General features: G+C 39.9%; 1 protein-coding gene across 3 annotated transcripts in view; it reads left to right on the top strand.

Moving 5' to 3' along the window:
• SLC25A13 (solute carrier family 25 member 13) overlaps positions 1-14672 on the top strand; it is a 97717-nt gene that overhangs the window by 17513 nt on the left and 65532 nt on the right. For all 3 annotated transcript variants that reach the window (XM_032181342.1, XM_032181341.1, XM_032181343.1), the window contains 2 exons: positions 5001-5054; positions 8968-9110. In XM_032181342.1, coding sequence (XP_032037233.1) covers positions 5001-5054; positions 8968-9110 — 197 coding nt within the window. The remainder of the gene's footprint in view (positions 1-5000; positions 5055-8967; positions 9111-14672) is intronic.

The following is a 14672-nucleotide window of genomic DNA, read 5'->3' as shown; positions in this document are numbered from 1 at the left end:
AGTCAGACGTGTCAAAATTAAAACTTGGGTGTTGTTTCAGCGTAATACTTACACAGTATTAATAGACTTCTAGTGTGAATTCAGACTTGGTGAGTAGCTGCATTTTACCCGGTTTCTGATATTCCAGTCACTCATTTAAACAAGAACGTAAGGTCAAACCCTGGCTTGATCTCCTCTGGAGCTGCAGATTTTGAGTGTATATGTGCGCTTTTAGCCAGAAGGAAAGGTTATGATGAGCTAATCTGACCTCTTACATCAACTGGGCCACATGTGTTTAAGTCTTACAGGTGGACTCAATAACTTGTGAGGAAACCGAAGAATATCTCGAGAAGACATGAGGTTTCAATCTTGGCTTGAGGACTTTTAGTGGTGCAGAGTACATCGTGTTCTGCAGTCATGTTTAAGAATGGAAGTACTTTTAAAAAAAAACAACTCTAATTTCAACATGATGCTACCAGAGTCTGCGATCATTTCTTAGGCCTTTCAGCAAACATCTCCCAGTACGTGCTTGTAGATAGCGTGCTCCAGAATTAATTAGACTGAGCGTGGCAGTGAGGCAGCCCTGCCACAACTCCAGTTCTGTGCTTGAGGAAGAGCTGCTCGCCAGCCTCCTACCTGCTTGGAGTCAGGAGCTTTTAAAGACAACGAGGTAGAGAGGAGCATCTTCACCTTCATCAACTTCCTCCTTCTCACCCGAGCTGTACTGAGGTTAAACTGTGAGGAAGAAAGCTGTTTCTCTCTTTATCTTTGATTGGGACTTGCTGTATTACTTTCTGTAATATTGTAGCAAATCCCAATTCTTGGATCCTTACCACTTATCTACACTTCTCTACATCCAAATGGTGTCTGCTACAGTGATCTTTTTACTATGATGATGATAAGTTCAGATGTTTTCGTATTTACCATTGGGATAATGTTATATTGGCATTATCAATTCTAATTTTTGTGACCTTTTTCTTGTTGCCCATGTTCTTCTTTGAGTGAAGCACAGTCCTTTTGTACTTTTGATATCACATACCATTTGACATCTTGTTCCTTAACTTGTTTCTTCTGTCTTATGTATGGCAAGTATATCAATAGAGTTGACTGGAAACTTAATATAGTTTTAATTGATTTTGGATTCCATTTCCTTGCATTGTTTTATGGTTACATATTTGTGGAAAGAAACTGTGTTCATTTGCTGAGGGTGGAAGGGAGTCTGAAAAAGTATGTCAATGTAAATTGAGCATAAGTCAACAAGGAGAAACGATCTCCACTGGAGAAGATTGAGTGCGCCCTCAGCAGGTTTGCCAATGGCACCAGGTTGTGTGGTGCAGTTGGCACACTGGAGGGAAGGGATGTCATCCAGAGGGACCTGGACAGGTTTGAGAGGTGGGCCTGTGAGAACCTCATGAGGTTCAACAAGGCCAAGTGCAAGGTCCTGCACCTGGGCTAGAGTAATCCCAAGCACAAATACAGGCTGGGTGGACAATGGGTTGAGGGCAGATCTGAGAAGGACCTGGGGGTGTTGGTTGATAAGCTCAATATGAGCCATCAACAGGTGCTTGCAGCCCTGAAAGCCAGCCGTAACCTGGACTTCATCAAAAGGAGCGTGGCCAGCAGGGTGAGGGAGGGGATTCTGCCCCTCTGCTCTGCTCTCCTGAGACCCCACCTGGAGTGCTGCTTCAGCTCTGGGGCACCCAGCACTGGAAGAACGTGGGCCTGTTGGAGCAGGTCAGGAGGAGGACCACGAGGATGCTCAGAGGCTGGAGCACCTCTCCTGTGAAGACAGGCTGAGGGAGCTGGGGTTGTTCAGCCTGGAGAAGAGAAGGCTCCAGGGAGACCTTACAGTGGCCTGCCAGTACCTAAAGGGGCCTACAGGGGTGATCTTTAAGGTCCCTTCCAACCCAAACCACTCTATGGTTCTCTGAAAATGGACTGAAATTAAGATCCATGTGCAATGAGTCCAACAATATGAACAGCTCCAGCGTGTAAATCAACCTGGGCGTTGCTGTCCCTCACTGAAAGAGCTTTCCCTCTCTCTGTGCTCCCTCTGTCTCCCTTTGCTGAACAGTATTGCAAATGGAAGAGCTTAGGCATTTTTAGTTCTGTTCTTACATTGTGTGTGGCGTACAGTGCTGGCTGGTTCTTCTTACCTTTCATGTATCCACCTTAGGAATGAAAATCCCTGTTGATGTTTTCTGATGTTTCTGCCCAGTCCCCTCTGCAGCATGTTCTGACTTTGCTGTAATTCCTGTATGCTGTGTTGTCTTTCTCTTTTTTTTTTTTTTTTCTTTTTAATAAATGTCAGTTGTTGGAGAGCTTTCTTCACTAAACTAAAAAGTAAATTTTTTTTTCAAGTGTTAATGTCTGTTACAAAACATCTTTTTGTGAAGAGCAACAGCAAACCTTATTTCCCTCAGGCCTGTTCTGTCAAATGCCTCCTCACACAATTAAAGAGATGTCACGTCTATCAGCTCATAGCTGGATTTGGCTTTATGGTGAGAAAACAGAGTAAGATAGATACCTTGTTCCAGTAACAAAACATGTCATGTAAGACCGGCTGTGTGGATGTTGAAACATCACCTGAAGGAGCAGCAGCTTGTGCCTGCGGGGCAGTTCTGCTCAGCTGCTTGCAGAACCAGGAACAGTTTTCAGAGTGGTCCTGAAAGCAGCTCTTTGACCTTGTCCAGAAGGGAAATCTGCTAGCAACGTGCGGCATCAGGATCAGTTCTTATGTCTGTGTGTGCAGCCTGAGCTTAGCCCACAGTTGATGTGGATGGAAGGCTGAATTCACTATTTCTCTTAGCACCGGTAGAGCTGCATTTGCACCAGCCTTTCTGAGCTGGGACATCATGGAGGATCTTTTCCTTGCTTGGGGCCACACGGACCTTTCAAAGCAGCAGCTGGTGGGTGATGCACTAACAACCCCATTATGGAGAGGTAGCCATCCCCTTCCTCTCCTGTTTCCCAGGAAATAGGAAAATGTGGAAATGGGCTGCGGGAAGTGCAGAGAAGCCATGGTCTGCAGCCACTGCTTGGGCCTCTGTGCATTCACTGACCTGAGCAGATGGACCATAAGCATGTTTTTGTCTGGAGTTTCCCAAGGTTGTTGATTAAAGTGAAATCAAAACAAAAATGAGTGGAAGTAAAATTATCAGCATGTACCCTTTTCCTTTGGTCTTCTCATCCTTGCTTTCTTTATGCTTAGATTTCTGGGACAGTGTAAAACTTCAAGGTGGATGAAAAGTGGTCCTGATAGTATTTTTAATAGATACAGATGTTTGAGGTGTCTTCTGTTTACCCATGTAGAGGTAAGATTCAGTGCTGCAGCAGTATAGAAATGTTGTGGGTTTTTTTTCCCTCCACAAAGCTCCCAATTGCTCTAGAGTGTTGGATTTTTGCAAATGGGGTTAAAGTAAATGTCTGCTTATTACACACTGAGTATATTTAGAACAGCTTGTACTGTAGCAAATACACATTTTTAGTTTCCCAGCTTCACAATTATACTTTGATTTTTTGCAACTGCCTCCACACAGATTTCTGTGCAAACGCAGAATCAGAACTCCTGCTATGGATTTTGTCAGTCAAGTCCTAGCATAACTTCAGGTGCAATTTTTTTTTCTTTCTTTCTTCCTTTTTTTTTTTTTTTAAGTATATATAAAAATCCTTTTTCATACAGTTTTCTTAAAATATTCTGTGTTATTTTGGTATATTTTCTGGCTTTTGTTTTTTAGTTTTTCAATGACCCATTTAAGCAGAGGAAGACCATAGTAAAGATCCCTCAATAAATCTACGGTTGAGGATATAATCCTGCTGTACAGACTTCTATTTTCCCCTTCTATCGTTTGCATCAGTAGCCTAGTACGGAAGTGCACTTGCAGTCTAGCTTGTACATTCACATTTACAGTTTACTATTGCTTTGGAAAGCCAAGAAAATAGGTAGACATGTTTTATTCATGTTTTATTGATAAACCTTTTGATGTTTAATTGTTAGGTGAGGATGAGATTTGGTGTCTTGCCCTTTGGCTCTTTGTTCACTGCTAAAGATGTTTTCATAAGTTTTTGGAAAATCCAGGTATGCTTACACAGTAATTTTTTTGGATTAGAAATAGATTGATGTGCTGAGTTGACTGTCAGATGATGGTTTTTATGTTGGCAAGCAAGGTTTTATCAAGTTATCTTGAAGAAAGAATGGGAAACTCTATAGCAGGCACAGACTGAAAGGATGAATCCACTTACTGCCAAAACCAGCAAATGGATGGCGTGGTATGTAAATGAAGAAAATAAGCCTGTTGGGCTTACTCCGTAGTGCATATACAATATTCTTTAATTGATTGTTTTGGGAAGACAAAAGCAAAACACACACACACCAGCAAAACCTTTCTAATTATTTTGTGTTTTAGTTGTAAGTGACTGCTTGTCTGATCTGCAGAAAATCTAGACGCGGTGCTTTCTGACTTTACCATGTCAAAAATGTCTACACTGTAAGTTTAAATACTTTAAAAGGTTGGAAGTAGGAGGTGGGTGTACTAATAAAACAAATAATTATGTTGGAATTCAGTCTTCTAGGGAGCTGCTTTCCTGGACAGGTTAGTAAGTCTGAGTATTTTATTCTTGCCATCTGTCAGCTGGGGGCTGCATGTGGTACTCTGAAGTTCTTAGATGAAGGACGCTGGAAGCATAAGAAGCTATATGGTAAAGATGGTGTAATGCTGAATTTCAGCAGAGAGGGATGTTGAAAAGATTTGATGCTTGGATTATCTATATGACTTATTAACATGTGTTTGTTTAAGAATTGCAGGGCTGCAGAAGGGAAGCAGCTACAACAAAAATTTTGAATAATTTAGCATAACTGAAATGAGTAAAATAAATATGACCAGCTAAAGCAGTGCCTAATTTATCTAAGGTGAACATTTATTTTCATCACTCATTCTGTTGTTTGAATTCTTTCTTTTAAATGACACTTTGATATCTTTTCTATAAATTATGGATATTAATATAATTGTATTTACTTGTAGGTGGCTCTAACCAAGAGAGCTGATCCAGCTGAGTTGAAAACAATATTTTTGAAGGTATGTATAAAGTAAATATTTTACTCTTTCTGCTTAAATTTTTCATATCTTTTGCTCCTTTATTGCCGCATACAACTCTTGATAGTTTTTCCAACCATTAATCATTCACTGTATTATTACCATGTTAGACTTAAATACCATTATCAGAATTGAACAATGCTCACCAAGAAGTCAGATACATTCCTGAGTGATTATTGTATTGACTCAGAAGAAGTATTACTATCTTAGAGAAAAAAAATGCATTGTTCAGAGAATGGGGTGGGAGTTTCAGTATTGTTCCTACACGTGGTAAAATGTTAGTGTAGACACCTTGCTGTTAGACCATTTGGTAAATGTTCTTCTCCCATCCCTGCTGTCTTCCCTCAGTCAGGGTTATTCCTGCTTCTGTAGTCTGTAGAAGTGTTGGGAAGATCACCTTTTGAAGTGGTGGCCCTATTTATTTTTTAATTAAAATCCCTTCTGTGTTGACCTGCTATAGATGTATGCAAGTGATTAAATGTCGTGTGCTCGCTTTGTCTACTTGGAGAAGTGTGCTACAAAGTTTTGCTGGTATATGGCTTTCTTTGACCCATTTCCTAAATTTAAAGAAATATTCCTAACCCTATGAAGATTTATAAGTACAGTGCCTAGAATAGTTCAGTACTCTGATATGAAGAAAAATACAGAAGTCAGGGTAAGAATATGTACATAAGGTAAGTGCCGCAGTGCTGCAGGGAGCTCTTAAATCTGATTTTATTTTTTATGAAAGGGTTAAGTGCCTAAGAGAGCTGATACCTTTCTGAGTTCTACCCTCCTCCTTCCATCTCTCCAATGTCATATTTCAGTCTCCCTGTACTTCTTGGCATGTTTTCCATTGGCCCTTGTGATCTATTATTAACAGTATGTGTAGGTGTCACTATGTATATTGTCAGTATTTATAGATTTATCATATACTATCTGTATTTATAGCTCTGAAATTAGATTTGCAGTTGGGAAAGCCAAGATTTAACATATTAAGCCCTGGAACTGCTATCTGTCAGACCGAAAAGACTCTTGAAAAAGAATGGGATTTTCCTAGGTCAGTACTGGAACAGCAAGACCAAGGCAACGTAAAAGGCAGATGGGGTAGACTGCTGACTCAAGAAGATAGCAGCATTGAGGAAGGGGGTACAAGTGGCAGAGAGAAGACTGGTCCCTTCTGGAATATGAGGAGTTTGGCTGAGGATTAGCACTCTAACTGCCACCTCTAGCTTCTCTTTCTCGTCTTTCTAGTTTTCTCTGAAAAGTAGGGGTCTCAGTGAGCACAGTAATAAAGTATACATTTTGTTCAGTGCAGTACAGAAATTGTCATGCTATTCACCAAGAAGGAAGGATGAATGAGTGAGGTATGTAGGATTGTGTTTTACAGGCAAACTATGTCCAGAGCAGTAATTAAACTGCTTCAGATGAATGGTGAAGCCAATACAGTTGCTTCTGCAGAGTGTGGGATCTTCACTTGTAAAATAACTTGACAGCCATTTTTCTACTTCAATTATGAGTTAGAAAGTAAGATTCCCTGATAGGAATGGTGCCCACTGTGTAGAAATAAAGATGAGGCTAGCAGTTTCAATGCAGTTGATTACAATAAGCTTCCAGTATTTTAAATATATCAAGATCCCAATAAAATGTTTGCAAATCTTACTTAAAATGGGGTTGAACTGGTTAATACTTGAGTATCTAAAATGTATGGAAATAAGTTACCAAAAAGCCATTAAGTACTATTGTATAATATCAAATTCTCTGTGGGTATAATTGCCAAAGTGAGGAAAAATACAATTGTAGAGAACCATTTTTTTTAATGTCTCTCCTCCAAAACCAATAGAATTGATGTTTTTTCTCTTTTTGTTATGATAATTTCCAAGAGTAAGCTTAGTTTTTCAAAGTCTTCTACCATAACCCCTAAGAGATTAGATTTTAGTGAAAGTGATCAAGCTGACATTTTCCAAGGTCATTTTCTATATGTAGTATAGAGAACGTGATTGGATTTCAAATACACTTGAGTAAATCACAATGACAAGAAACAGGGGGACACTGAAACCTTGTGCTGTTTTCTGTTATTGAGTGCCCTAGCAGGGGGTTAGCCTGGAAGAAAAAAATGAAATATAGAAGCATAGACTGTCTGACTTATTTGATTTGTTTCTCAATAGCAGCTGTGTTAAAAGTTTTTGAAGCTGGGTTTCTGAAAGATTCTGTCTTCCTGCAGATGATTACATTGAAATCAATTGATCTGCTAGTTCTTGTAGAAGTATACAATTGAAAATTCCTTACAGTGTATCACCTAGAAAGCTTGTCTTATGAACAGTGCCTACTGAAACGTGTGTCCCTAAATGCTAACCAATATATAGATGCCAAAGCAAGTTACGTGTTGTTTGGGCTTGCTTCTCTGAAGCCTTGATCCTTGAAGATATTGCCGTACCTGAAGACTGTATTTATATAGCACTAGAAGAAAATAATCTACTTACTGTTACACTTTGGCATCCCTCTGAGAGTTATATGCCTACTGCAGGTCTCACGGCACTCGGCAGGCACCAGCGTGGCTCTGTGAAATTAAAACTGGCAGTTTCCTTCCCTTAGCAGAGGCACAGCAATGTAAAACAAAACACGTCTTTGAAGCACGCTACAAAATATCAATAGGCAACTAATTTATTTATTACTTCGATGTGGATAATGCTCTGTGGGGAGCTTCAAAAATGGTTATTATCCTACCTTAAAAATGCTAGAGGAATTAACAAGTTACTTTCCTGTTTTCAGTGCTTGTTTGTTATCCTGGGATAGACCTTTCCCTTGAAGCTAACAAACAGTTCTGCTAATGTTTTTAGATTACCTTACCCTTCTTCTTTTGTTTTAGTTGTTGTCCTTATTTTTTTTCCCTTCCTTAAAAAAATATTTAGGGTTGATTTCAAGTTTGTTCTTCTGCAGAAGGTGAGAGCTTTAAAGTTTGAGGGAATGCTGAGGAATCAGGCTAAGAGTGGTACAAAAGGCAATTTTATTTGTGCATTATCTTCAAAATATTTTAATATCAAGGAAAAGGAATATGTAACTTGTTACTGGAAGCCTCCTTTGGGAGCAAATACTCTTGGATATATTGAACACTGTATCTGGAGCAGTCTGCCAGTACCTGGCGTTGGATACTGTGTGCCAGCAGTGTTTGGTGAGGTCTCAGATCCCTCTGCTTATTTGTGCATTGTGCTAAACTGCCATTTCTTGCTGTATGTTTTTCTGCAAATCACTGTTCTCTGACCTCCTTTCTTTCGGCAGCTCACCCAAGGAGGAGTAGCTGTAGGTTTTCCTTTGCTTAGGGACTAGCTGCGGCTGAATTTGGTGTGCTGGAGTTGCTCCAAAACAGCACCCCCAGGTGGACGCTCTTGTGGGATCGTTTACTCCACTAGCACGGCAAAGTCATTTTGTCAGGTGTAACCTGACATTTTGGCATCTTTTCATGCCAAAATGGAATGGTTGCACAAAGGAGTTGTTTCAGATGACTAAAATACAGTGGAATATCCCATAGTTGTTACATTTTCAGTGGACCTAAAGTGCCGTAGGCATGTCTGCAAATGCATGTGTGTTTCTTGTTCTACTTCAAAAAACCCACCACTAACAACAAATCCAATCCATACTGGAGTGTGAACTGTTTCTAGACTAAACATGGTGAAATTGTTGAGACGATAAATAAATAATCACATAGCTGACACTCACCTGGCTGGGAAGCAGAGCCTTTGGCTGTTTTAGCATTCCCCGCTTAGTCTGTCCTGCTTTGGTGCAGATTTGAGGTTCTTCATGGCAGAACGGTCTTTATCTGCTGTAAGCCTAGGGCTGCTTGGGTGCTATGGATAGTGGCAATAAGTGCCTGGAGAAAGATGCATTTGAGTCACCAAATGTTGTATTCATTTAACAGTATGCAAGCGTGGAGAAGAATGGAGAATTCTTCATGTCTCCTAATGACTTTGTCACTCGGTACCTGAAGATAATTGGAGATGGTGTGCCTAATACAAACACGGTACAGCTCCTGGCGGGAGTGGTGGATCAGACAAAAGATGGGTAAGGTTTCTGTCTGTTTGTTTGTTTTCTTTCTCTTTGTTGTTCATTTATAAAATGTAAAACCATTCCTTCCAGAACAAGGCTGGTGGGTCTTGTTTTTGTTTGTTTTATTTTGTTTATTTTGTTTTGATATTTGTTTGCCTGCAAATATATAAAGGGACACAGCATCTTTAAAGTGGAAGGAGTAGAAACAATGTTTTGGGCTGCCTGTAGCATTTCGCTGAACAAACCATTTTCTGTCCACTGTGTATTTTTCATTCATTGAACCTTTCATGTTTGTTGGCCGGTTCCTATAACTTCTGCTTTCCTTTCTGTCCATGAGTCTTTCTGTCTCTGTTTATTTCATGTATTTGTCACAAACACATTCAAATAGCAATCCAAAACAAGTTTAGATGATGCAGAAAGAGATCGTAGGAAAACAAATGCCTCCACTTTGGTTTGACATAGCATTGTTAAGGGGTTTTGCCATTGCTTTTCCTCAAGAGGAAGGAGGAACAACAGCAATATTTAGTGAGCCATCTTGCAAACATGGGAAGACAGCAGTGAAGTTGGTTGCACGTGGCTTGCATTTGAAAGGCTGACTTTGCCAATAGGCAAGATTAGCTACCCCTCCATCTTCCTCCCCCCTTCTTTAATGAAACCCTAGCCTTTGCTTCTGGTACCTGCCCAGGCAGGCTGTCTCTTTGCCCATATGAATGCATTTTTTGAACCCTGCCTTTAAAGTATCTTTAGAGAAACTTTAGAATAATTAGCTATGGACTTAAAGTCTGTAGTTGTGGTGTTTTTAGAAACCAAGAAAACTTCAGGCATGACTCATATCAGTGGTTGCAGAGAGTAAAATGGGAGATAAATAAAGCATGACTAGAGAATGCAGGCTTCCTAGGGAACAGATGCACGCATAACTGAGAACTTTTAAAATAGTTCCTCTGTTCTCTTTTCTGCTCAGGCAGCCTCAGGTATTTGGCAGCTGCACACCTTAAACCTCGTAGAGAAGTCAATGTAATGATTGCTATCCATGGCAAAAGAATTCTGTAAAAGGTCACGTTGGTGATGTTGGCATAATGGCAGCAAGAAAGTAGTGGCTTCAGATAGTGTTTGACAGAAAGCGTTAAGCTTTTTTTCAGATTTCTTCCTTTGGTTTGATGTCTATAAAAACTGCATTTTCTGGATTGCACAGATTCAAAATCATCTTGTAGTAAGACGATTGTGAGTATGATACATGCCTTGTAATTTGGACCTCCACAAGCAGAAGATGGTGTCAGAATGAGCAAAATAGAAAGCTGTAACCTATGCGAACTTGTTGACATGTTGGGATTTTGTAATTTGCAGTGAACCTGCAAGAGTTTTGCATTTTTGTAGTGTAGTATTGAAGCTTCTAATTGCCACTTTCTGCCATGGGTAAGGATTGTTTCTGCAGTCCAGCCTGCAGTGACAGGGGACTGCATGTTCCTACCACCATTTCGGAAGAGTCTCTTCTGGTATTCAGGCCATCTTCCTACTTAGCTGCTGCACTATTATGTAAAAGAATGGAGCAAGTTCAGAAAGTGATTAGCGTTCATCTTTCTAATCTGGCACTGTAGCATTTTATTTTTTTTTGCCATGTGGCCAGACGTTTGTACCTTGTGGTGATGGGGCGTAAAGTACTTCTTAGAGTGATCATTGGAAGCTGGGACAACTTGCTTTCTGGTTGCTAGAATGAAATCCCCTAAGAATGTCAACAGGACCTATTGGTCTTCTCTTGAATTCTTTCCAACTTGGCAGTCCAGAGATCCTGGTTTCAAAGTGAAGTACAAAACTGCTTTTGTGAGGCTGGTCAGTGCTAAGGTCATTAGAGTCTGCTCAGTACTTTGGCTTTATTTCTAGTAGAAAAAAAGAAGTGGCTTGCAATAGCAATGACAAGTTAATTTTGTTCTAGTGTTAATGGCTTAAAGTAGCGCAGTACTGAAAATACTACTACAGTATTTCTGTAAGTGTATTTGCACTGTAGGGGATCTCAGGTTTTGTTCTGAAGGAGCAGAGTCTGAGCCCAGAACCACCAGGGTTGTTCCTGGCTTTGTTAATATGGTTTTAATTCCTTTGGATTCTGCTGAGAAGTTGCGTATAGATACCAAGTGTAGTCAGTGAGAAATACTGAAGGCTGTAACTCAGGTGGGTGAAGGGCAGACAGACATCATGAGACCTACAGACTCATTAGTAGAGCGCACAGATAGGTGGAGGGTGGCTTACTCCAGAGCTGAAGAAGTCCTCAGGGTGAACAATGGACATGGAAATGAACTTTATGCTTCATTTCATCTCTCATCTAGATAGGATTACTTAGCAAATGATCAGCGTTTAACAGATTCTGTAAATTCTGTGTGGTGTAAGGGCGATGTAGAGCAGGCAAGGCAGATGAAATGGACACAACGCTGGGAATTTGCTTCTTGCATATTTTTCCTCAGAGACCTGAACGAGAAAGAGAAAATCACAAGCAGAGAACAGTATCTTTTACACGTGATCTCGCTGTGGTTGCCATGGACAAAATCTCTTGTGTAGCTGTAGCACAGTTCCTGCACTGCCAGGAGTTAAGGATCTGACAGTGCCTACAGGATTTGCTGTCGGCGTGACAAAGACATGAGACCTCTCAAAGGCAGGCTCGGGTTCTGTGAGTATCTGTTGCCATGGGAGCAAGGCTTGTCTCCATCTCAAGTCAGGGCACAGGAATATTTGGAGGTGGGTTTATCTTCTTGCCTCTTACTGGGGCATCTTTTTAAGGTTTCCTTTGAGAAAAGGGAATACCTTTCTTGCTGATGTCCAGAGAAGCATTTCAAAGTAGTGGGACGGTAATCACACAGGTTCTGAAAGTCTTGTATCGCGTGGCTGTAGCTTGCATGAAGCAGATTTGAGAGCCTTGCTTAGTTCCAGATCTTAAGCTTCTCATTCCTAATTTTACTTTGTGTAAAAATTCGGATTTTTTAGGAAAATTTACTTTTAATTAAATGCTTCACTTGGCTTCAGCTGGACTAGAAACTTACCTGAAATACTGCGGCTTTCTCAAGGCCTATCAGAACAGGCCAGGCATTTTCCATCTCGCCTACTGTAACATATTGCTTTTCAGCCTTTTGCTGTACTTTTAAATATCTGTCTAACAGAGTAAGTATTTACTCCACATCTCTGTTTGGACTGTAGTAACTAACACTTTACTGAGAAACATTATACGTTTTATTTTTAGAAAGGACAAACTGTTCAAGAATAACAGTTGGAAGTGCCAGCATTTTCCATTATTATTGGATATAAATTTATTCTCTAATGTACCAATTTACACTATACTTAGTTTACCTAGGTTGCAGCATAAAATAATAGATGTAGCTTCAATTTGTGTCCTATTATGTTATCATGTTCAAATTGCTGATACAGTAGAAACATATGCATTGATTTCTGAAGAAACCTCTTCATCATTGCATTTGTATGTATTATTGCAGTGGGTAATGGCTTTTTTTTCTTTATATGGCTACGTGCAGACTTCCTCTGATGGAAAAGGATTACACCTGCCTGGTGCCCAGGTACTGTGGGCACAAGTGCCAGTGAAGTTTGGAAGAAAGGAGGGAGTAATAAATAGCAGTTGTGTTGCCCCATACACAGTTGTTGTTTTTGGCTTGTAGCTCTTGTGTGTGGATGTTTTTAAAATATCAGTCTTTCAGTCTTCCTGAATAAATTGTGCAATGTTGGCACTGTTAATGAGGTCATGAAGGTGAAGAAAGACTTAACCAGTTGGGTAGGATGTCTTTAACACCAAAGTAAATTTTTTTGTAAACATTTCAGCTTCCTCTCTTTGCGCTGTTACAATCGCTAGGCTTTTCTCTGCTTTTGTAACATAAATGAGCACTTGTTTAGGTAGATAAAATAACTCTTAAGTAGTATATTGAAGTCCATGTTAATATGTGCTGTTTAATGACACCTAATGATATTCAGCGAAGGGTTATGCTAAACCCAAAAGGGTGATGCTAAACCACAGAGAAAATGTGTTACCCAGGCAACTACCCTTGTGCAGTATAGAGAAGTGAGCATATGGCTATGTAGTACACATTATTTCAGCATCTTTAAGCATTAAGAATCACACGTGTAATTGACTGTGAAAAATTACTGCTCAGTTACTGTATTGTATGGTCATAATAGAAGTAAATGAATACGTCATTGTTGTTAGAATAGATCTGTTGGGAATCACTAGCAGGCTAGTCTACTTAGGGAGCAAAAATACAATAAGAAGAAAATAGCGGGTTTAATTAACATGTAAAAATTGGGTTAATTTGAATTCAGCTGGCACAGCAGATATTAATGTCTCTTCTTTAATAGTCTGGCAAGAACCACACAATTTGTACACTTTTAATCTTCCTAGGGCTATGAATAATTGTTTTTAAAAATGGATACGGGGTTATTTTCATCATCTCTCTCTGACTTATTAGGGGGGTTTATTACTTGCCAGGACTGACAAAGAATGCTTCTGCCAGTATCGAATATTGTAGCAGTGCTGGAGTCCTCATCGAATCCCGGCGTAGTGGCACAGGATGTGCTCGTAGCATGGCGTTGGGATTCTGCTGGGAAGGGCGCTGTGTCACCATTGCTGCACGTGTTGGGATCCCTTGATAAGGACATAGGTTGGTTGTTGTTTCATACAAACAGCAGCTGTATCAAGTCGGTGTTGGCAGGTAGTTTCAATTCTAAACAATCCTATTCAAGAGTCTCGTTGCCTGCTATTTTGTTCCTTCTGTCTGGGCTTTATAATATTTGGGACAGAAGCATTCAGTGCTTTGCAGCTGTTTGCTGTTGTGGAAGTTGTCAGGTACGTAACAAATAATAATGGATCATAATGAGCTTTTATAACCTCAAAGTCACACAGTAACAACAAATATGTGTAAATGCAAAACTAAGTAGGTTGTGATGAGTAGGTTTAAACTTAAATTAAATATTGCTTTTTTTTTTTTTTAAGCCTTTTGGTTTGGGAGAGATGGAAGTTTTCTGCCTTTTAAAGACTGAGTATCTGCAGCACGTTCTGGGTTTCACACTTGGTGGTACCGTGAGCTCCTCAGGAACTTGAAACAAATGATTTCACAGCCTGCCCGTGTGATAACGTGCACTCATGTTGCAGGTCACTGGCTTCTTTGCCAGTAAAACTTAAGGCCTGCTCATATGTTTATTGGCATCATCAGTTGTGAGTTTAATATTAAGAGTACCTGAGGAGGTTTCTTTTTATTTATTTTTCTTGCTACATAATTACTTATGGTGGCAAGTTTCCAAAGCTAATTATTTGTTAGAGTATTTCTGACTCTACATACGCTTTTATTTTCACTTTTATTTAGTGTGTGCGTATTGAGGGAGGTAAAGTAGAACAGCTTTTTTTCTATATTACTTTTTTTTTTTTTTTAATAGTACTCTTCTGTTCATCCTCTTATTTTCATGTTCTTCATGGAAATCAGCTCATGGTACTCTGTGGCTGTTTAGTTGCTGACAGCAAGCACGCTTCTCTGTGACTTAAAAAATAATTCCCTTGAGACAGGGTGACTGGGAATGGGTATACAGTTCTGGGTC

This window comes from Aythya fuligula, chromosome 2 (assembly GCF_009819795.1).
Source record: "Aythya fuligula isolate bAytFul2 chromosome 2, bAytFul2.pri, whole genome shotgun sequence".
Lineage (NCBI taxonomy): Eukaryota > Metazoa > Chordata > Aves > Anseriformes > Anatidae > Aythya > Aythya fuligula.
This window is presented reverse-complemented; position numbering and strand designations above follow the sequence as displayed.